Source organism: Melozone crissalis, unplaced genomic scaffold (assembly GCF_028551555.1).
Source record: "Melozone crissalis strain CALT ecotype California unplaced genomic scaffold, PUWL_Pcris_2 ptg000019l_1, whole genome shotgun sequence".
Classification (NCBI taxonomy): Eukaryota; Metazoa; Chordata; class Aves; order Passeriformes; family Passerellidae; genus Melozone; species Melozone crissalis.
In genome coordinates this window covers 26,666,479-26,690,024 of record NW_026535797.1, presented here as the reverse complement: position 1 = coordinate 26,690,024, position 23,546 = coordinate 26,666,479, and the positions used below count along the sequence as shown (strand labels likewise).

Sequence of the window (23,546 nt, the reverse complement as noted above, 5' to 3'; positions counted from 1 at the left end):
GAAATACTGTTCAGAGTGGTGTGTTCACCAAGAGTAGTCAGGGTTTTTTTAATATCCATGTGTCCTCTAAGTAATTTTCTTTATCAATACACTGACACATAAATTATGTGACACATAAAGTATGTAAATGCGAAATTAATTTCTGACATCTGGTCATGCAAAACTCAATTCATTTCCTTGTATTATCATTAGGAAATGTTTCTATCCTGCCCTGCCTTACATGAAGACAAATCAGGTTATTTTTTTCTTAAAAAACCTCCTGATTTAATGTAGCTTTTAATTTTTATTGGCAGTTTGAAATATATTTTACGCTTGAGCTTTTGTATGGAGTTTTTTTAAAGTCATGGGCTGTTTATAAAAGTGAGGAAGTAATAGGAGACTTTGGACTGCTGCAGCCTATTCTTTGATGAATTTGTAGCTCTGAGAGAATGGCCATAAAATCATTGATTTCCTTGCTCATTGTATTTAATGGATAAAAATAAAAGTTATGGAGGACTTTTTCACAACTTCTAGAGGTTTTTTTTCATCTGGAGAAAATAGCTAAATAATAGCTTCACAATGTTTAGATTGGAAGATAAGGAAATGAATGACTGGAATAGATGCCTGAAATAAGCAGCTGATTGATCATCCTTTGGAGACTTTAAATGGAAATGGATTGCTAGTGAGCTACAGTCCTCAGTGCAGTAAAACCTGTTGCTCCTGGTAGTGTTCACTTACAGAGTAGAATGAATAAAAATCTGTGCTTTCTGTTTGTTTATTATTGTCCCTTTAAAAAATATGCTCAGAAATTTCATTTGGAAATAAGGCATTGAATTCTCTTACTTCTTTTCCACAGCTTGCACAGCAAAATTAATAACAATACTGAAGCAAATCCTAAGATGACTTCCGTTAAAAAAGAGAACTTTTGTGAGAATGATGTGAAAAAGTTAGAGAATACTTGTCAGCAAAATAATGCAAAAATATCTGTGGAAGTTGGTGCAAAGCAAGTAAATTTGCCTCAGACAGGCAGCATGTGTAGCTGGGAGGCCGAGGAAAAAGATGCAGTCTTAGATACAGATCCTGTGAAGGGGCTGCAGTCTGCAGAGCTCTTTAAAAATGCCAACATTGATCAGATGCACAAAACTGGCAAGCAGAGGGGCTGTGAAGAAAGCAGTGCCACTTGGACTCAGAGGAAGGTGTCAGCAGGCCGGGCTTCAAAAGCAGGAAATTCCAAACCTTCAAAAGACATGGAGACAGATGGACAGGTGGCTTCATGCAATCCACAGAAGCTGAAGAGTTGCAATTCTGTCTGTTTAACGGGTGAGCAAGAGGAGGGGGATGTAGTTCCAGAAAGTCCACTTTCAGATGCTGGTTGTGATGCCTGTATATCTGATCTTGGAGGTCCTGAGAAACTGAGCAAATGTCAGAGCAGTTCAGGGGACTCACCTGCTTTTGAGAAAGAAAGTGAACCAGAGTCACCAATGGATGTGGACAATTCTAAAAATAGCTGCCATGGGTCAGAGGCTGATGAAGAAACAAGTCCCTTTCTGGATGAACGAGAGGAGATTAATATGTCAAAACCCATAAACAAATCTTTTAGAATTCAATATGGGGATGCTGAATTGGAGTCAAGGAAATCACGTTTTTCTGTCAAGGGCTGTGAAAGCTTTGAGGAAGTAGATAATTCTGTTAAAGAGGACACTCTGCATACAAAGGCACCTGGGATCTCCTCTGCTCCATCATCAGAATGCAAAGGTGCAAAACAGGGTGTGAAGAGAGACTCCAAAATCACTTCTCACTTCATGAGGATACCTAAAGTTGAGGAGAAAAGGTAGTGTTCTCTCTGCCTCTTTATCTGGTTTTTTCATGCTTGGAAATTTCCTCCTTGGTGATTGAGTTTCAGAGGCTGTATTGTATAAAGAGTTTTGCAAAATATATTTTAAGATACAAAGACAACAGATGTAAGATTGAAATAACTTATTTTTAATGGGGCTGTTTGTGGGAATTTTGAAGGATATATTTGTCCAGTGCAATTCTTAGAATTCTTATTAGTTTGATATGACAAAAATAGTGAATCTGTTTTGTTGAACTGTCAATGCTGTGATGCTTTAATTGAAATAGACATGGGAAAATTCACGTGTAGAGATGTTTGGGGTTTTGTGTTGATGTTTTTGGATTTGGGTGGGTTTTCTTGGTTTGTTTTGTTTGGCTCTATTCATAATTTGGGAGAGAGGACTGGTGATTACACTGCAGCAATAGGAACAGGAGCCCTGAGCATGACACAGGACTCTGCAGGCCAGGTGTTGTGGAAAGGAAAAAGGATAATCTCTGCTCCAAAGGTCTTAGATTTGAGTGGGAGCTGAGAAAGTGAATAAGTGTCTAAGGAGTGAGCAGAAACAAAAGGACTCTGTATTTTGGCATAACATGCAATTCTTTGACTTGACTCAAGTCCATCAAGTAGGGCTAGAAAGTCATTTTGCACATCTTTACTGGGGCATGGTCCATGGATAAACAGATCCTGTTGGGAAGGGGCATGGCTCTGCAGAGGAATACCCTGCTTTGCTAACCCACTGCAGTTCTGGGAAGGGTTTTGTCAGCCTGTAGAGAAGAGTGTTTTGGTGGAAATGAACTTGTGTGTCTTGGGGAGGGGAGGGTTGGTCGTGGTGGAAGTTCTCCCCAAATATAGCTTTGGCCCGAGGCTGCAGCAGAGGCTGGCAAATAAACTGACTGCCATAATTGTAACCCTGGGCTGGAAGTTTGTGTATTTTTCTATCATTTTTTTTTTCAGTGGAGATAAAATGTTTCAATGCATTGTATTTTAACAGCAGGAAAGAAAAGTGTGAATTCAAATCCCAGAGGCCAGGAAGGAAGGTTGCTAAATACACACCACCTCCTCTGCCGAGCAACAAGAAATGGTTTGGAACCCCGATTGAGGAGATGAGGAGGATGCCGGCGTGTGGGGCCCGGCTGCCCCACCTGCGACCCTCGGCCGCCCACACCGTCACCGTGAGGGTACTGTCAGGCATGCCTTGCATTGATACAGCCAAGTCCTGCCCCTAGTGTTCAGTCATGCATTGCTCCAGACACACTCCTGCCCCTAGAGTTCAGTAATGCATGCCTTGCATTGCTCCAGCCAAGTCCTGCCCCTAGAGTTCAGTCATGCATTGCTCCAGCCACACTCCTGCCTCTAGTGTTCAGTCATGTGAAATGCCACCTGTCTTGCCACTCCTTGCAAGTGATTTCCTGAAAATTGGCTTTTCTGGTGCACAAAATTAGGATAATGAGATTCAAATGAAAAGCAGGGTTTTGCTGCCTCTGTCTTGTTAGGGGCAAGTAGTTTTGTTTTGTGGGGGGTTGTGAGTTCTTCCTTGACTGAGTTGTAAAGTTTGAGAATTATAGATATGTCTACAAGTAAATTTGGTACTTCCAAAATTTTCGTGCTGTGTTTTCATTTTAATGTTATTTGGTTTGGGTTTAAGACATACGAAAAGCTCAAGATAGTCAAGATATGGAAAAGAAAAGGAATGAAACAGAATTTCTTGCTATTTTACCACTGCATTTTAAATAAAATCTGATAAGTTTTCCTTTAATCCTTTGGAGTAATATGCAATCCAAGTATTGTTGAAACAAAACGTGACTAGAAGGCTATGAGGTGATGGATAAATCCTGACCAAAAGAAAGGCACATTGAGTTTAAATACTTATTCTGAGAGACTTAATTCTGTTAGAGGGCTAAATAGCAAATTAAGTCTTTAAGAATGTGGTGTTCTTTTTTTTTTTTACTTTTCTGATGTTCTCTGGAGTAAACTTGAGACATTGCTCTAGCTATAGTGATTCCTCATCCCTTTCAGTTTTAGGTTAAAAGTACTGTTTCTGCATATAACTGTCATATTCACATTTTCTGAAAAATCCCTTCACCCAGGATTTTTTTCCTGGGAAGCAGAGAAGCCTCAGAGAAAAATGTAAACAAATATTATCTCATTTGCTTCTCCTGTGTTTTGCTCCTGTGGAATGTGTTTGGAGATTGTTTACCCACAGGTGATTGTTTCATTGGGTTCTGCTGTGAGTTGTTTTCACTCTTTGGCCAATCAGGGCCAAGCTGTGTCAGGACTCTGGAGAGAGTCATGAGTTTTCATTATTATTTTTTTAGCCTTCTGTGAGTATCCTTTCTGTATTCTTTAGTATAGTTTAGTATAGTATTCTTTAATATAGTATCATAAAATAATAAATTGGCCTTCTGAGAACATGGAGTCAGATTCATCATTCCTCTCTGCCATGGGGCACCCTGCTAACACGATATATAACTATGGCTACATTTGTGACTACATTTTGAAAATACTTGGATGAAAATGTGTAGATACTTAAATTGATGAATGAGGAAATCTTTAGCTGGTGATTGGAGATACAGTAAGTAATTGATTATATTGCTTTATTTGAGTGTGTTAGGGTGGTGTCCTTTTCAACAAGTGTAATGTAAGATTAACAGGTGGATTTTTTTCTGAGTAGCTGTCATGTGATCAGTTTGTAGCTTTCCCCTTTCCAAAAAGGATGGCTGTAGATGAGAGCTTTTTAAACTGTGTTTTTGCTTAGTTTTTATTTCTTCCACTTAAAAACTTGAAAGTAGAGTCTGATTTTTTTCCCCCTGTCCTTTTGTGTTACAGGTAGATCTTCTGAGGGAAGGAGAGGTACCTAAACCTTTTCCAACTCACTACAAAGATCTGTGGGACAACAAGCATGTTAAAATGCCCTGCTCAGAACAAAATTTATACCCTGTAGAGGATGAGGTAAGATTAAGTATTTACAGTTGTGTGATCAAATAAGTTTGTTTCCACATAGATGAGTTTTCAGTTTACTGAATTTGCTCAATTGTCAGACTGACTATGGAATTAGAAAATCAAGTCTGAAAAACTGGATTTTGGGTCATGATGCTTCAGACAGAGCAGAAGACTTTTTTTTTTTTTGCTGGTAATTATTTTACATAGCCAATGATTTGATGATATATATATATATATTTCTATACTTATATGGAGTTTAAACTTGAACTCCTTATAAATACTATATTTATTTACTTACATATTTGTATGTTATCTATTATGTGTGTGTGAAGCAATTTGCAATTTCAACACATGTGAATGAATTTGTAAGCACAGTTTGATTATAATACTCTGTCAGGTATTGCTGATAGTGAGGTGTATCTGTTGTTGTTGTGCTAAAACAATTGCAGAGATTAGCCCTGCATACTTGTTGGTCTGGTAATTCTTTTCACTGCTTGAGACTTAAACATACCCACTGAAGTACTTCAGACTAGGGTGAATGTAATCAGCAAATGTGTCCTGTAGTAAAAACTCTATAATGATTATTGATACTTGACTCAGAAACAAAGAATTCTTATAGCCTCTATTAAATACACTTAGTCTTTTCTCTTATCAATTTTACAAATGACAGTAAATCTGTCTTTATGTTTTGAATAATTTAATTTGACTTTATTTTGGGCTTTTACTTTAAAGAATGGAGATAGAACGGCTGGAAGTCGATGGGAACTAATCCAAACTGCCTTACTTAACAAATTTACCTGCTCACATGATTTGAAGGTAAGCCTGTCAGTTTGAAATCAAGTCTATCTGCATATAAATACATTCAGGTTGTCTGTGTACTACCAGTGATTCTGGCTTGGTTCTATTTGTTTAATGACTTAGAAAAATATGAAAAATTCTCTGCTGTTCAAGGGATTTCTTAAGAATGAAGATTCTTAATGAGGACTAAGTGTTACCAGTGAATTTATTCAGATTATTTGAATGAATTGCCATTTTTAGGTCTACACAAAACTGTGTTTGTCCAGCAGTATATCCTAGTCTGTGGTGAACATAGCATGAGGGTTTTGAGTAGCCAGATGGTTGGGGATGCACAAGTGAGAGCTGGAAATAGTAACTCCTCGCATCAGTTCACTCCACTGAAATCACAGTTCAAGCTGCTGACAAAAATCTGTAGATTTTGGAGACTAATGGCTCTTGATAACTTTTACATTTATGTTGGCACGAAGTCTTACAGTAACATGAATACTGATTTGGAGCAGCTTAGAGTTGCTATTATGGTTTTTTGGTGAAGAATAATGTAATTTAGGTTATGCCTGAAAGGCAGGGAAGGAGGAGGATGCTATAGATAAACTTTAAATGAACAAATAGACCTTCCCCAGCAACTGAAGAAACTTCCTTTGATGATATTTTATTAGTTTTTTTTTTCTTGTGACTTTTTTAAGGGTGTTGTTGTTTTAAAGAGTCTATTTAATTTGCTGTGGTTCTGATTTTTTAAGTTCCTAAACTGGTACAACTTCTGCTATATTGCTTTTATACCTTAAATAACTTTTATTGGTACTGTTAAAAGAGCAAGCATGGGATGGGAAACATTTATGTTGTTTGTTGGGAGATATGCCTTATCTTATTTTGTGTTAGGAGAAAAAAACCCCATAGACTGAAGCTTATTAATTGCTAAAGCCAAACCAGAGAGTTCAGTATCAAGGATTTTCTCTATATTAATAGAGCAAATTAAGTGTTCTGGATTTTGGTAGGCTCTGAGGAAGGTTTTAGCCACCAGATGGTGCTGCTCCTTCAAAAAGGAAATTTCCTAAAATGTTTTTTTTCTTCCATTAATAATTAGCTCTGTTTTGTGGTGCTTCTTCCTTAGGAGGCCATATTGAGGTACAATGTTGCTTATTCCAAGAAATGGGACTTCACAGCTCTTACTGACTTCTGTGAGAAGGTAAAACAAGTTGATTTAAAATAGGAAGAAAAGTAATATGAAAGTGACTATTTTGCCTATATGTCTCAATGCTTTTAGCATTATTTCCATTTTCAAGAGTAAAAGTTTCCAGTTGTCAGATATCTAAGTGAGCAGCTATTTAGCTGGTAATTTCAGCTGAAACAATAATTATATGTTATAAACTGACTTAATTTTAAATTTTTACATGTAATTTGGTTTCTTCAGTAATGTCTAACCTTCCTGAGGGTAAGGTGAGAAATGCCCTTTTCCTGGTTTATGACAACCAGATTTATTAAGAAATCATATTAATATTTCCAGTGTAATTTTTTTTGTTTTAAAAAGTGTTGGTTTTTTTGGTTTTTTTTTTGTAAAACTTTAATGTTTTATTGCAGTGGTGTTTGTATAGACTGTGCTTTGCTGGTATAGCAGGAAAATTTTGCTGTTTGGTGAGGTGGTGAATTTAAACTGTAGAGCCTTTGAAAGACTGGGATGGATTTTATACTTTCAAGTATTAGGTATTTGTACTTTCATGGGGAGGATGGAAAAGGGAGATGAATAGTAGGTCTCAAATGCAAGTTGGGCTAATATTAATGTACATCCTGAATGACACTTAGAAACTATGGTAAATAGGGTAAATTAAAGCATAATGAAAGGTTAAATGAGATGCAGTATTGTTCTCTTGTTGTTTTTTTCTTCAGTACTTCAGAAGTACTTCTAAAACACACATACTTGTTTTTGTGGGAGGGGCTGCTAAGATCTATTAAGACTCAGTGGAAACTAGATTTGATTTGAAGTGAATTTTGTTTGTTATGTATGTGAATAGATGTTTGCTGAGGCTGTGTGATCAGAGGAGCTGTTCTGTTCTCTCTGTTGCCTGTCTCCATTGCTCTTTCAAAGAATGAATTTTCATTTGCATGCAGCACAGTATTACTACTGCTGACAAAAGGCACCTATAAAAATCCCAGTGGTATCATACTTGCAAGCCATGAGAGCTGCTCTGCTCACCCATCTTGCAGATTTAGTGCTCCCCCCTCTCATCTCTGGGGTCCCTGACATGGCTCCATGGTAGAGGCTGTGGGCAGTCAGTGTCTGCTCCTATTGACTCTCCTGCTGAGCAAAATTAACTTGGCCTGTTGGGTAACTCCTGTGTTACTGAAGTATGCATACTTAAATTAGAATATTTTAAAGTATGAGTGCTGCTCAGTTAAAAATCTGACTCAGGAACAGAACAGATTTACATCATATTGCTACAAGCACAACTGAGCTTGTCCTGATGTGTTCACAGTGTGCATTTGGGATTTTGGGAACTCTGGGTGATTAGATTCAGAGCTCATCAGCCAGAGAGCGTAAGTAATGCCAGCTGTCTCCAGAGGAGGGGGAACAATAGGGAAATAAACTGAGGATCAGGCATCCATCTTTCATGAGGATGAAAAGGAAATGTCTGTATCCTGGGAATGATGATTTGTGTGGTTCTCAGATGAAGGGTGGAGATCTGTTTCATACACAGATTTTCAGCCAAGTTAAAAGAGTGTGCAGCAGTATTTTAAATAAGAAACAGTGAAGAGCTTGTGACAGAGTTGCCTCTTGTAGACCACAGGAGCAAAAGCAAGCCCTGGGTTGCTTTGTTGAATATATTGAGTTTACAGGACATGTGGAGGGGATAGATTTTGCAGAGAAATGCTTGAATTTTTCCATTATTAAGGGATGTGTGAACTTTCCAAATTTTGTAAACAAACAAGGCATCTGCTTTCAAAGAATGCTTGCAGTCTAAGTGAGCAGCTCTTGTGTGAAAGTTGACATCCTCTGTGGAAATGACCTAAATATACTGGCTATAGTGAGCTGTAGTGCTTTTGAATTTATTGTATTTATGAGTTAATGATTAAGGGCTTACCACTAGCCTGTGTATTTTCTGGTTTATCCTTTGATTTTGAGGGTACAGAGGAGCTGTTTCAGGTTTACCCAGCCAAGGTTGAGGGGGTTGGTTAAAAGGAAAGCTGGTCTGAGTAATCAGCCCAAAGGGAGTGGCAGCAGCTCAACAGATGTGGTCACAAATATATCTTAAAAGAAAAAGATCAAAAGAGAGTCTGTGATTGTCAGATATGTATTTATATTGTTGGGCACTATTGACTTTCAGTGCCTGCTTAACCAAGGATTTTGTAGTGTGATTTAGAAGGGAGCTGTGTCTGTAAATCTAGTGGTGTCTGTTTGGAGGATTATTCAGATATTACTTCAGTAGGTCTGTGTTTGGTAATAAAGTGCCTTTTGTTATTTTATCTTCTGCTTATGGGCACAGCTCATCTTATCTATTAATCTCTTAAATACTCTCATATCAGTCTTGCACTGGGCTTCCTATTTTAGGTAGCTCCTTGCAAGTTACACTGTCAAAATATGCTTTATTTTTAAACACTACTTTGTAAGATTCAAGTCAATTTCCTTATAATAACAATAATTACCAGTTTATTTGGCTTAGGTTTATTTTCCCTTAAGATGAAAGCACTCTCAGCTTTCTTAACTAATAGGAAATAAATATCATGTACGTGAGCCAAGATTTTTTTCGGAACAGCACAGCCTGCAAGTTCTGCAGTTTGGTCAAGGTGTTGCCAGAAGAGGGAGCCCTCACACTTTCCAAAGGATTCTCTTGAATCTCAGTTAATGTGTGGAAGTATAATTCCTGTTTGTACAGTGAGGTAAATTGGGATACTTGGATTCCTTTCTGTTTCTTTTGACAATTTCATAGAACTTGTATATAGAACATAGAACTTGCTCATAGAACAGTGTATGTAAAGATCTTGGTGGCTGTTTACTTCAGACATCTGACTCTTTTGCTGTTCTCTTCAGAATTTCCACAGTGTTGTATTCATTTGTTTTGCCATCTGTCTGTTGATATTGGCATACATGCTTAGAATTTCTTCAAATTATTACTTTGTGGATGAAAATTATTACCTCCAATATTTTTCTTTGTACGTGCAAAATTCTTGTCACTTGGAAATCATCCTTACATCTGATTTCCCAGAACTTACCTAGAAGCCAGGAAAGAGTAAGCAACAAGCAGAAAAGGAAATGTGAGGAAACCACTATGGATGGAGCTGTACTGGAGCCCACAATGTGTTACAGATGAGCTTTATTTCTGGGAGTGATGATGGCTGGGTATTAATTACATGCTTTTGCTCAATGGTGCTATGCACTGTGGTAATTTTTATTTCTCTTTCTTCTGGATTTGCCATTCCACTTCCAGGCAAAAACAAGTTATTTTTCTTTTTCCCAAGTGCATGAAATAACAAGTCTAGTTAGGTCACTCAGGACTTACACCTTAAACTAATCTGTGACTACAGCAACTTGATCTAAAGGGAATAGTAGGGCTCTGTCATTTAAGAGAATTGCACGGTTTGCTGCTTTAGATTGGGTCTCCTTGTGCTGGACATGCTTTGGTTCTATTATATACTTTAAAGTCTCTTAGAGCTTAAGCATAATTCTTGTCAATGAACTCTTCCTCTTATTGCTTGCCTCCGTCCTGCCCTTTCAGGAACAGAGGAGTGTTAAAATCTGAAAATGGCACAGGGCAAAGATTGAGTTTAGGTAAATTTGTGTGGCATAGGCAGTGATTGTCTCTGAGCTGCTGCAGCTGGGCTGACAAATGGATCACAATACCTCTTGCAGGTTCAATACAGTGGATCCATAACTATATTTTGTTTGTCTGGAGTCTTTGGTCATTTTGGTGGAAAGTTTAGGAAGTGGAGAAGATACAGGGAGAGGAGTCAGGGGTGATACAAAGGTATGTAATAGTTTCCATATGAGAAATGTCTAAATAAGTGAGGATCTAAGACCTTTTTGTCTTAGTTGAGGGGCATGAGTAATGGGTGTAACAGTGCTGTGCAAAAGAAATGTAAGAGAGGATGAAGAGGAAATGGCTGTCCATTCTTCTAGCACAGCAGTTAAGGGACACCAGATGAGTGTTCTTAGTAGGTAAAGGTTCCAACACCAGACAAAAGTACTTACTGAGATACTGAATGCTGTGGAACCCCTTGTCAGGGGAGCTAGAGGATGCTGTGGCCTTACTTCAGGTTTTGAAGGCATTTGGAGAAATTGCTTTTAGAAAGATCTCATTGACACCCACAGAGGGCTCTGGGAATTGCTGGTACTGATTACTGCAAATGAGGAAGTGCTGCTGATTACCTGTGCTTCTTGCTGTTAGACTTTCCCAGGAATCCTTTGCTGCTGTGCTTTCATTCTGCTGTTGTTCTGTTGTACATGGAACTATTGTCCATTTTATATTCTTATGGCTTGGCTGGATTGAAGCTGAGAGTTGAGACAAGTGGCCTTGTCATGCAGGGTCTGTTGTTGCATAGTGTGCAATATGAGATGTTGCTGACAGAAAGGTATGGCATCTATACAATAGACTAAGAGGCAAGAACACTAAAGGTCATTGACATTTTAAATGCTTGAATCACTTAAGCCACTTATGCCTTTCAAAATTTGCTTTTCCAGGCTCTCTTTAAACCCTTGGTGCCTACTTGACTCAAGTAGGAATTCTTAGAGGGGATATGCTATCAGTATTTTTACAAAGACACTCTTCACTGTGTAATACTCAATTTCCAACTGTTAGATTTGATTCTAGTATAAAGAAAACTGTGTCTGTGTCTGCAGTGCCTGTGCAAGGATGCCTTGTGGTCTTTTTGTCTTTTGGGAAAGCTGTTGAAGCCAATCAGTCAATTTAATGGCCAGTAATTGCATATTTGCTGTTGATTCCCATGCAAATTCAGCATCCAGGAAATTCTTTTATATTACAAAAGAAGCTGTATAATTTTTACTTTTAGATTTTTAATGAGATTAAAAGAAAAATGATAGTGATGTCTAAAAAGACCAGTCTCTTCCCTTCTTTATGTTTAATTACAGAGAAGAACCTTCAGCATGAGGGAAGAATTTACCAGACTGCTTTCTCTGTCCTCTTCTTTCTCCTTTTCCAGTCAAGCGTGAGGTCACTGGCTTTAGCCTCCAAACTGACTGTTAGCAGTTGGGGATTTTTGTGGCACAAACCTCAGATTATTCTAAAATCTGATAAAAAGCCATGTAGCAAGAAAAGAAACTCTCACGTCAAACTGAAGGAATGTATTGCTATTTTTCTACCCCCTTTAAAAATAGTTGTCTTAGAATTAGAGCTGTAGTTAGTTTTGATACAAGATTAGAAAAGGAGTTCTATTTCTCACTTTCCACTAAAACTTACATGATGGATGCCACTGCATGCTGAATCCTTTTAGAAGTCCAGAACAGCTGGCATGGGAGACTTTGTTACCATCTGCTTTTACATGCAAGTCTGTATTTGTGAGTTTTGAGAACTTCACTTAATGCCTTTTTAAAATTTTCCATAAATGTAATTTAAAAACACATAAACTAAGTAATAAGATAAATATGTAAAGAAATTGATCTATAAATACATCTCTTTCTATTTTCCACAAATACCACACATCCATATTATATATGTTTTGATCTTCCAAAAGTCTGGTTTCCTTTCCTTGCAAAATTGAAGTTAACTCTTGTACTAGAAATTGGTTTTTGTTTTCACAAATTCTTGCCATTTTAATTTCAGCCTAGCAGTATTTATATGGGTGTGCTCACACACACTTTCTAAAATGCCACTTTTTCTACTGCAGGTATTGTATGCAGATTCCAGAATATAAGAGAATATTCTGAAAGTGAGGAGTGATGGAGCTTGTTACAATGAGTCTTGTTAGTCAAGCCTTTGCACTTAAGAATAATTAAAGTAAATAGAAGAACATTAATGTATTTCATTGGAACACCTAGCACATGTGTGTTGCTGATTGTGGTACAAACCTGTAAAACCTGGGACATCTACAGAAAGTGCTTAGTGCAGTTTTTGGCCAAAGTGTAGTTTCTCATTTAAATGTATGCTACTACCTAGCATACTAACATGTTTGGGCTGGATTTGCTGCTTTCAGAAAATGTCAGATACAAGTAACTGAGTTACAATAGAGCATACTAAATGATAGAGAACTGAGCAAAAAAATCAGACATGTAAATATTGGCAGTGTGTCTGCTTCCTCTCGAAGAATTGGTTGCATTTTGAGTTATTAAGAACTCTCTTTGAATGAAATACTCTACTTCAATTGCAGAATTGCAGACAGCCACAGAAACACACAGTCTTTTGTGGATGTATAGTCTTATCTTTAATAACCTTAAAATTACCTTGAGAAAGTTTTCAGATTACCTGGGTAATTTTGGAAATTATGGTTCCATTTTTTCATGTTTTTTCAAACTTTGATCTAAAAAAATGACTATAAATCCAACATGTGAAGATGATGCAAATGCAATATAGTATAATTGGATTGAGCTCTAGATTTTCATTCATTTGAAAAAGACCAAACACAGAACACTGCTACAGTTAAGTATGTGCATATCTTGGGAAATCTTTATGTTCTAATAGGGTTTCACCCCACTCCTGTCTCCTTGTGGGTCCTATGAACCATGACAGTCTTTGCTGTTTGTTTTGTTGTTTGAATGACCTGCTTGAAAAAGTGATTGCTGTAATCAGTGAAACTGGAATAGAAGGAATTCTGAAGTACCAAATTGTTCTGGTGACTGGGTTTTTGATAAATCATTTTTATAATTGTCTGGACAGTACTAACAGAAGTGAGCATTGTATAGAGATGTCAGCACTACAAATGTAGGCTTTTAAGCAAGAAACAGAATGTCCCAAGGCTGAAAATAGCCTATCCATTGCTCCTTGTTGGATTTTACTTTAGTCTAGATGTTTTCAAGCAATTTTCATTACATCAGATTACCTTCTAAAAATCTAAACTGGAAAGGTCTTTTGAGTGTGCCATGAAGGGTTTTCTTTTCACAGCAGCAGAAAGGAATTTATTCCCATATTGAACAAAAGGTGAGCTTTTCTGTGGTGGAGGGGAATATGCATCTTGTACACATTCAAGACATTAGAAACTAAGCATTGTAGAGGAGAAAGAGCAGGGAATTACAGGCTTATTCTTAGTTTTCTGTACTGTGTTGGCAGAACAGTTGAGTATTTTTAAGTGGTGTTTTGTAAGCACTGTTGCAATGACTGTTGAGTTGGAGTTATCAGGGAAGGAATAGCTGCACATAGCAGGTGCAGAGATATAATTGTGCTGTGTCCCAAGTGCTTGTGGATACTCAGTGCTTTAATAAAGATCTATGTAAAGGCACATTCTGAGTGTCTCTTTCATAGTTTTTCACTATATTCAGAACATTCCTCTTTGAAAAAAAAAAAAAGAAAAAGCCCCTAAAAAATCCTAAAATTCTGGGTTTAAAGGCTGCCTTCTGATATTTGCATTGTTTTTTCTTTTGGGGTCAGAGGACTGTTGGATAGATTTCTTCCACTGGATTATGTGTAAGTCATCATTTATCTGTGCTCACCTATGTATCCCAAATGACTAAGAGAAGTTTCTTTTTATTGTGGGAGGGCTTTCCTTAGCTGCTTAGTGCTTTTGGATTTTTTAGAAAAATATTTATAATGTGTTGAGCAGTTAGAATACAAAAGCCCCACAAAACAAACCCTGATGGTCAAAGCTTTCAAGAGAAATGCTCACTGAAAAGGTGTACATCTAGGTAAGAAAGTGGTGAAGAGGCATTGCCATTTTTTAGGATGACTATGAAGTATAAAGGAAGTGGATTGTAGCTATATTCTTGGATTTTTTTCCTCCTTCCTTTTCATCAGAAAAACTGAATTTGTTTATATGGATTCCTTGGAGATTTTGTTACTGCTACCATGCATTCTTTAAAGAGCAGGTTTACAAAGTGTGTACCCTCAAGATGGTCTGAGGGTTTTATTTGGCCAATAAAATTGTAATTACTAGATATTTTTCTTTAAATACTGGTTATTTTGAGACTGTGTAATACTGACAGTCAAGCAAAAAATGGTCTATAGATTGGTTAAAATCTGCAGTGGTATAGTTTTGTTTTTACTTGATCCTTTTTTTTCCCTTCTTCCTGTGCTTGACTTTTTGTTTTGGTTTGTTTTTTTGGCATGTTAAAGAAAATGCAGTTTCCATAAGGGTAACAGCTGTGTTGTCTCATGAAGCTTTTTGTGCCAAAGTTTCAAAAGTGGTTGCAGAATGTATTTTGTATCTGAAGGCTTTCAAATGCTTCTACAGTGTTTTTAAAAAATGTTTTATAAATCATAGCAGTAGTAAATAGTTTTCCCCTATTACTGTATTCAGAGAGATAAAAGTTTTGAATAATCCTGGAAACAGATCACTTTCACTGGGAACTTGTATCAGGCAGGTGAAAGGAACTTTTTCTTCCCCTCATGTTACAGCTCTTCTGTAGAGACAAGGTCATTGTCCTCTCCACTGCTCTACTTCCCTAGAGTAACTTGAAAGTACTTAGAAAGTGGGATTTGACTTTTCATCCCAGGACTCTGGCACTGCCCTGGAAATGGCTGTGATGCTTCTGGCCAGGACAGAATCACTGTGCAGCAGAGAGGTAGAAGCTATTGGTGGCCTGAAGGGTAGGGAAAATGACTGAGGGTAGATTTCCAGTTCCTTGGAAGTATAAACTGGGCTTCTAAAACCATTAAAAGAGATTGGAAAATAAATACACGTTCTTCTCTCAGATTTTATTTAGAATGTTTAAAAGCTTTGAGAACAAAGCAGCAGTTGTTAAGGATGATACACCTGAGAGATTATTCCAGAGTTGGATTGGCAGAAGACATGAATGAGCCTTTGGGGGGAAGAAAATTAAACATAACCAAATTAACCTCTGCCTTGTAAGCTGTCTTCTTTTTTCCTTTTGAAGTGTCAGTTTGTGGTTTTGATAAATGTCAGGAGCATTCTTGTTCTCAAATAAGATTCTTCTCTGCATAATCCAGTGTTACGGTTTCTTTCTTCTTTCCTCCAAAGATTACTTTGTCCTTCCTTTTGTTTCTAACCAGACAAGCACTCAATAAATGGGATGGATTTGACAGCTGAGTGTGTTTCCTACTGAATTAGTTCTGTAAGGGAACTGAAAGAGGCAGATGAGAGTATTCTTTCCTGCACTTTTGGAAATTCATTGATGTGATAAAATGGGAACTAGAATGCACGCACACCACACCCTCCACCCCACATTTCTTCCATGTTTCAGTCTTGTTAATATGTACAGTGTTTGACATTATGATGAGTCTGTTTTGCAGAGGCATGTGAGTTACTGGGCTGCAGCCTAGTGTCTCTGTCTGGGTGTGAGTACACTGATAGTTGTTGCACAATGTCTTTAAGTAGAATTGATCTCCTCCTTGTGCAGAAAGAAAGGCTTTGTAGAGAGTACTACATAGTGATGCTTGTTTTGGGGGTTTAATTTAATTAGATTAGTTTTTAAAGTCACTCAATAAGAACTTGCATGGGCCTTTTTGTTGTTTGTGTGTTTGTTTGTTCAGTTGTTTTCCCCCAGCTGTTCCAAATATCAGATTGAGAAAGTCTGCCCTTAGGATTCTGTAATGTTTAAAGGCATCTATGACAAGGATTAGAGGAAGAAAGGGAGAGGGAGTGCAGATTGCCAGTCTGAGGTTGGTTACTTTCAGGTAAAGGACTTCATAGTAATAACCAGCTTCTTCATTGTTTTATTGGCACTGCAGAGTTCTAGTCATGGATTTAGACTTCCCCATGTTTAAGTGTTAAACAGTATGCAAAAAGCAGGGGATTCCTGGATGAGACAGGAGAACAGGGAAATAATTACAGGCTGCTCTGGAAGGAAGAAAAAATTAAAACAGTGCAATAAAGGAGTAGCCACATGTTGTGATTGTTTGAGCACACTCAGGTGTTTAAATGTCTCAAAATCATGGAACCATTTATGTTGACAAGGACTCTGAAAGTCATAGAATCAAACATTAACATAGCACTGCCAAATCCACCACAGAACCATGTCCCTAAGCACCACATCTACACATTTTTAAAATGCCTCCAAGGACAGTGTTTTCAGCTTTGAAGTATTTCATGTGCCTCAAAATACCCTATAAAAATATAAATAGACAAACTGAAGATAGTGAAGAAGGGAAAAGAAAAAAGCTATACCTGAAGTTAAGAGAATGAACCTACTGTAAACAGAGTACATACAAGTTATTTGGCTTGTCCAATTATTTAGTTCAGCACTATCACCTCCATATGATATCATATTATATCTTACATTAAAGTAATTTGGAAACTTGTTACTGGAAAGTTCAGTGTAGTAGCTGTAGATGATTCAAATCACTGACAGCATGAGACATTATGGCAGCTGTGAAGGAAAAAGTCAGAAGGTCAAAATCCTTTAGAATTAGGAAATAAGAGATACACAGTCTGAAGGAAGCACTCTGGTTTTCTTCCTCATCCTTAAGAACATGATTCAGTTGGTCCTTGTCCTGCCACAGAAGTTAATATGGGCATATAAAACCCACCAAATTGAAAGCATTAAGGCATTGCTGCCTTAGCATGCTGCCTGCCTGTTGGCATGATGGCTGTGCCTTCCTTTGTGATAGATGGAGCTGTCCAGATTTGTGTACCCTACGTGCAGTTTGTTTTCTTTGATGAGCTGTCAGATTTAGATTTAAACTCTCTACCATCACTATCACCCCATGGTACCTCAGATCCTTCTTATTAGCCTGTCAGGCATATTCCTCCCTGCATTTTGGAGGACTGGTTTATAGTGACAAGAGGCCATTACTTACAGCCATGTTTAGTCAGGCCTCTTTGCTGCAGGATAAATGTTCATTTTGCTAAATTGCAATGCAGGTTTGGCCAAGAGCTCATACCTCTGCTACGGCTCACTGAGCCATTTGCATCTTAGGAATTGGAGCCCTAAGTCCTGTTCATTTAATCAGTCACTCCAGTGAAAATAGTGATGGAGTTGCCGAATTATTTCTTTGGTAAAAAGCAAGTTATGCTTTGCAACTCTGACTCCATGTACTTTTCCCTCAGGGTATAACCCCTGCATGTGTTTAATTCCTTTGTATTTTGCATAGCTGGAGCACTGATAAAGTCAACAATGTATTTATGTTTTTGTTTCAAATACTGAAGGAAGCTGTGAAGGACAGTAGTGCATAATAAGGAAAGGAGAAACTGATCAATTGTTTAAAACCAAAATTGCTACCATACTTAAATGTATTTTTCTTTATGAAAATTTGTTGACAACCATTTCACATTTTAGAATTCCTTAACTTAGAAAACAAATGGTAGTTCCTTTAAAGATGGAAACTCAGTCTTTTCTCTTAATATTTGCAGAGTTGTAGCCTTGAAACCTTATACACAATTAAAAGCACATTAGTGAATTCATAGAGACATTCCTGTACGAGCAGATTTACTTCCAAGTGAGGTGCTTGTTTTAACAACTTCATTCTGACCAGAACATTCCTGTTCTTTCAGTGAGAAGAGTTGCAACCAAGCTCTGCCTTTCTAGCCCTTTGACAAGGGTCATGATGGATTCTTTTTCAATTAACACCCACCCTGCACACATCAAATAATGCATGACTTTTTGGTAGGCTGCTTCAACTTATTACTGCATGGACAGACTATCTCCACCTCCAGATTATTTTTCTGTAGAATCAGCAAGATGAAGGATGTCAGGAAATTGTCAGATGAACATGGGAACTGATGAAATGTGGTGTGTGAGGGTGTGTGCATGTGTTTGAATGGATAGAACGAACACATTCCTCTTTCAGCAGCATCAAATATGTAGAATGTGCAATGTCACTCTAAATGTGCTGGATTTTACATCAGTACAAGTCACTGCTTTCTGAAGCGAGTTGCCTTGTGAATAAATCTCCCCTCAGTTCTGTGGCCAGGTGTTCTCTCTGCTGATGCTAGGTTCTTCAGGTTGGCATTTGCATCGTGGGATGTCTGCCAGATGTAGCTGTGTTGTCAGCACTCCATGTCCTGGAATTCTTTTACTTTCCATGATTGAGTGTTCCTTTTTTGCTGCTTTCAAAGCCTGAAAAGACTGTCACAGGTAACACCAGGCTCTGTTGCACTCAGCATAGCTGAGAATATGCAGTGACGGTGGTGGGTCTACAAAGCTGCACGAGTGATGGTGTGCTGGGTGAGTGGTCAAAAGAGGCTGTGAGGGCCAAGCAGCCAGGGGTTTGCAGGTGTTCTTTTTTCATAGAAACCTCAAAGGAATGTTACCTGTACAGGAAGAGTGTCTGGGCAGACAGGGTAAACTTTAGTTACATGGATGTAGCCATTTGGTAGAGAACAATGCTGAATTTTGACAAGGTCTGTGGTCTCACAATGATCATGTATTTGAAGTTGTGGAGTCCTCATGGCACCCAAAACTCTTTTAAAAATTTACTTCATTCACATGTAAGAATAACCAGAAGTCAAGGAGAACACTTTTGGGCAGTAACACCTCTAAATGTTGACATTTTCATTAGTGGAGATCTAGTAAAACTCATGCATAGAAATACTATAGAAAAGAAATCATACTCTGGTACATCATTAGGAAGGCAAGAAGAAAGAAAAGTAGGATTTCAGAATAGAAGTGACCTTTATAGTTAAGTATTCTGCATCAGAGCTGAGCTGTGCAATTGCTGGCCTGCCTCTGTTTTGGGAAAAAATTGTCTCACACTATTATGATGTTATTTTCAAAGAAGCATAAAGAAAAGGTTGAAGTCTTGACAGCTCTGACAAAGTCTGGTGCCATAATGTGTCGCCAGATAAGTGATACTGTATAGTCTGTGGCAGTCAGCAAAGCACAGCAGCCACTATTTATATGTCAGCTTTAAAAGAGAGGAAGTGTTACCCGAAGGGAAGAGAAGATCAGAATTTGACAGCCTGGTAGACATCTGAGGTTAAATGTCAGTTTTTGAATAGCTGTGACTTACGTATTCATTTTATGGGTTGAGATCTGAAATTCTGGATTTTAAATGCTCATTTGATTACTTTATGGCACTTAAAAACACTGTGCCTAAGAACAGAGCAGAGTTTCCTGTAGAGCAGATAATGTTAAAGGTTAGGTCATAGGTTTCAGAGTTTGACTTATACTGTGTAAATATGTAGGTGCATATGCAGCCAGCAACAGGAGAGAGAGATGCATCTTGCTCATTTCCCATCTTACTTTCAGAAGTACTTTGTTTCTTGGATTCTTCCTCATATCAAGTTATTTTCATGTTTCCTGGACTTGTTGGTCTTTGTAAGTTGCTCTTTCATTTTAAAACTTTATATTAAACCCTCATTTTTATACCTCCACAAGCAACATACATAATGCATAGAAAGTGACTGTGTAGGTCTTGGTGTTGTTATATTTTCCTCCTTTTCCCGAGCAGAAGTTGTTTGTGCTTTGAGCATTTGTTTGTGTTTTGGTTTTTAACTTCCTAAGTACTCTTATCCCTTTATATTATTACTTGGAGCAGGAGACAACAGAGCCAAGATATTTCTATGGTTATTTTAGTGATCTTGGAAGAGCAAAAGTTGCTACAGTTACCTTCAAACAATATTTTCAGTGTTTATGAGGATCAGTGTGTCTAGAGTCAGAGGCACCATATTTTCCTTCTCAAGAGAATTACCAATTTCTTTTTTATATTCTGAAGCCTATGTGAAACTTTCCATAGAAATGTGAATTGCAAAGCCCTGATAATATGACTAAAATGATCTGTTCCTGTGATTTCACAATTAGTCTTAATTGTTGTAGAAATTAAAGTTGATAATACCTTCATGCTGTTTCATCCATTCTATCTGCAGCTGGTTTTGTGCAAAACTGGTAGCAAATCAATTTTCTAAGTGTTACTTGAAAAATAATATTGTGTCATTTTAAAGCCAGCATTTCAGAATTTTGAGGATTTTAGTCTAGAAACTGGTAGAAAGTATTGGCCTCAAATACAGATTCTCTGCAGGGGAAGGATGGAGACAGACAACTGAGCTGTGACCTTTCTGTTCCCCAGCTGTAGTGCAAGGTGTGTGTTCTTTTCTCACTGCTTTTGGCCTTGAATGCAGCATGCAAATCTTAACAGCCACTGACATCTGATGCCTGTATCCACAGACAAGGGGAAAAACTTCCACATAATAGGAATGTGCTTTTCATTCAGCAGACTGAGAGTTTTGAGGCTTTTGTGCTGCTTCACATATTGCAACTGTGCCACTTCATGTTGCATTTCTTTTTACAACTTCTTATCCTAGCTTTTCTTAGAAGACCATTGCCTACCTTAAGGAAATGTTTGCCTCTTTGAAAAATAGGTGTGTGATACATCAGTAGGCATGTGGGTGGGTCCCTGGACTTGCTCTGAATATATTGGCCTCATAGGCTTTGGCAGCCAAACACAGTGGGCCAGACAGTGTCAGGGGAGAACTGAGAGCAGGGCTAGAAAGCTTTGGTGTGACTTGTTCTTGGGTGTAAGAGCTTTGAGAGGCCTTGTGAAACATGGGTGTACCCATTTGCTTTCAGTGTTGTCAATTCTGGCCTCCCCTTCTCAGAAAGTATGTTAGAAGAGTGGGTGAGGCAGCTGAAATAGTTGTAGTGTCAGGTGTCCTGCAGGAAGAGACTGAAAAGATTGTAACTTCAGCCTGTGGGGCCTGGCAGGCTGCACCTTTGTGTAGCAGTGGCTGGAATTCTAGAGGGAACATGGTGGGGATGGATGGCAGAAAATGCCCAGGATTGCATCCTCTTGCACAGGATTTCCTGTTGCTGCTGCAGAGGCCCAGCAACTCTCCTGATCTGAGCAGGAGTGCATTTTGTCTGTCCTTTATAGGAGGATGTCACAGGTACTTGTCTTGGAATATGACCTGAATATGGAATTTGAGTAAATCATTCCAGTACTTCTGTGGTTAAGTAGTGATTTTTTCAGATGAAAATTTGGTTCATTGCCTTGGAAAGAATAAAATGATAACTTACTCAAGCTTTCTTGAAAGGGCATTTGGTGACATGTTTTCTCAAGTGCAACTTTTGAGACTTGTTTCTGTATCTCAGTGCATTATTGCAAGGCGAATTCAGTGAGGTACTGCTGCGAAAGTGTTACAGATTTGGCATGAAGCAAGAGGACCTGTTTTTTTCTTTTTTTTTTCTTGTTTCTTTTGTATAGGTCCTGTTTTCATAAACTTCTAATTCAATCCTTATTTCTGAGGTAAAAAGCTTTTTTTCCTTTTTATTTTTTAACAGGTGCTTGAAGATGCAGAGGCTCAACATCTGTTCCAGTCCATTCTTCCTGATATGGTCAAGCTGGCACTGTGTCTCCCCAGTATCTGCACCCAGGTAAGCAAACCCAGCTAGCAAGTGCTCAGTGGCAAGGCCCTTCTCTGCAAACTGCTGCTGGTGGCTAAGGTCAAAACATCAGGGTCATGTTATGTTCTTAATAAAAGCTGTAATTTTTGTGTTGAAGGCAGATGAGACCTAAGGAGCAGAATGGACAATACACATCTGCAATTATGTCATAGAATGCAAAAAAAAGTACATCTCACTGTCATAGTTTTAGACTGGACTTCAGTAACCCTTTCCTTTCTATGTGCTGAAGTTGCTTCTTGCATTTATTAAATGAAATGACCACACTACAAATCAGGTTGTAAAATCAACCTTAGAAACTGGAACAATTGAATAATCTGATTCAATTTTTTATTTCAATCTGATCTAATTTTTTATTTTAGAATTTTTTTAATCTAACAAGTGGTATTTTTATAAAGCTTTTATTTACTTTATTCTGTTTAGAGCTTGCACACGTGCAAACCTTAACCAATTCTGTATTAATGCTATGAGAATTAGTTCTGTAAAGAGTGAATCTGATAAAAGTGAGTAGGGCTGGTCGAGTGAGGATGTATGGTAGGTAACATATTGGTAGGATGACAACAATTTGTAAACTTCTTTGTTACCATTTTCTGAATTTATCCTATTGGGAATAAGCAGGAAAAATATTTCCCTGCTTTTTTATGCTGCAAGGGTCCCAAAGTATATACATAACTTCAAGCTATGAATATTACTTTGCTGGTAACTCGATGAGGGAAGTTGTTTGAAAGTGCTATGAAGTTTCTGAGCACAAGTTAAGCACAAGACTTGCAAGCCTTTTAGAGATCATGTACTGCTAGGCAATGTAAATTGTAAAGATCTCTGTCAGACTCATTTTTTTGGTTAGACATAAAGATAAATTTGTTCCAATATAACACTATCCAAAATATTCTCTTTTTATAGGTTTGTAGAACTTATTAGAGTGAGCTTCTCAGGCTTTTTTCCCCCTCTAGCTGTGTGACTTCAGACATCATAATAAAGGTTGTAATTAAATAGCCAGAAGACAGAATGAGATTCAGTGAATGTGAATGTAGTAGTTATAAGAATGAAGGGATACTTGTTTGTTTTCTAGAGTAAACAGGGCTGGGTATTCAACAGTCTAAATCAACATCAGTTTCTGTATTCACAACTAGAAGGATGAAAATGTAGCTGTACTGGTGCTAGGCTAATGATGATGGCTGAGAATTTTGGAAGCAGCTGAAGACTGTGTTCTTTCTCCTGTCAAGTGGATTTACTGTAATGGTTACTGGACTCAGCAGTCAGAATGATGTGCCTCTGCCATGCTCCATGTTAACACATAATTAAAACAATGAAATACCATGAATGTTGTGAGCCAAAGCTCAAAATTAGAAGGCTAATGCCTGATAAAATGAAAGATGTCTAATGCTTCAAGTTCGGGAGTTCTTTCTTCCCTCTGGCCGTTTATTTCTTTTTGTATTAAGGAAACACTGACCAGAGTAAAATAGAACTTCAAACTGCTGAAGACCAAAGTGAAGCTGAGCTTTTTGTTCATTCTGATTATAAAAGAATGAATAATTGCACACTTTCTACAAATACCAACAGTGTTATTTCTTCAAGTAGGATGGAAAAAAATTCAAAGCAAGTCATAGA

General features: G+C 37.8%; 1 protein-coding gene across 2 annotated transcripts in view; it reads left to right on the top strand.

Annotated features, from left to right (window-relative positions):
• PARG (poly(ADP-ribose) glycohydrolase) overlaps positions 1-23,546 on the top strand; it is a 58,826-nt gene that overhangs the window by 4,649 nt on the left and 30,631 nt on the right. The window contains exons 3-8 of one of the 2 annotated variants that reach the window (XM_054277199.1): positions 836-1,810; positions 2,808-2,991; positions 4,640-4,762; positions 5,486-5,569; positions 6,660-6,734; positions 21,819-21,911. In XM_054277199.1, coding sequence (XP_054133174.1) covers positions 836-1,810; positions 2,808-2,991; positions 4,640-4,762; positions 5,486-5,569; positions 6,660-6,734; positions 21,819-21,911 — 1,534 coding nt within the window. Of the gene's footprint in view, positions 1-835; positions 1,811-2,804; positions 2,992-4,639; positions 4,763-5,485; positions 5,570-6,659; positions 6,735-21,818; positions 21,912-23,546 lie in introns of both variants that reach the window. The other variant, XM_054277198.1, reaches the window with a different exon arrangement.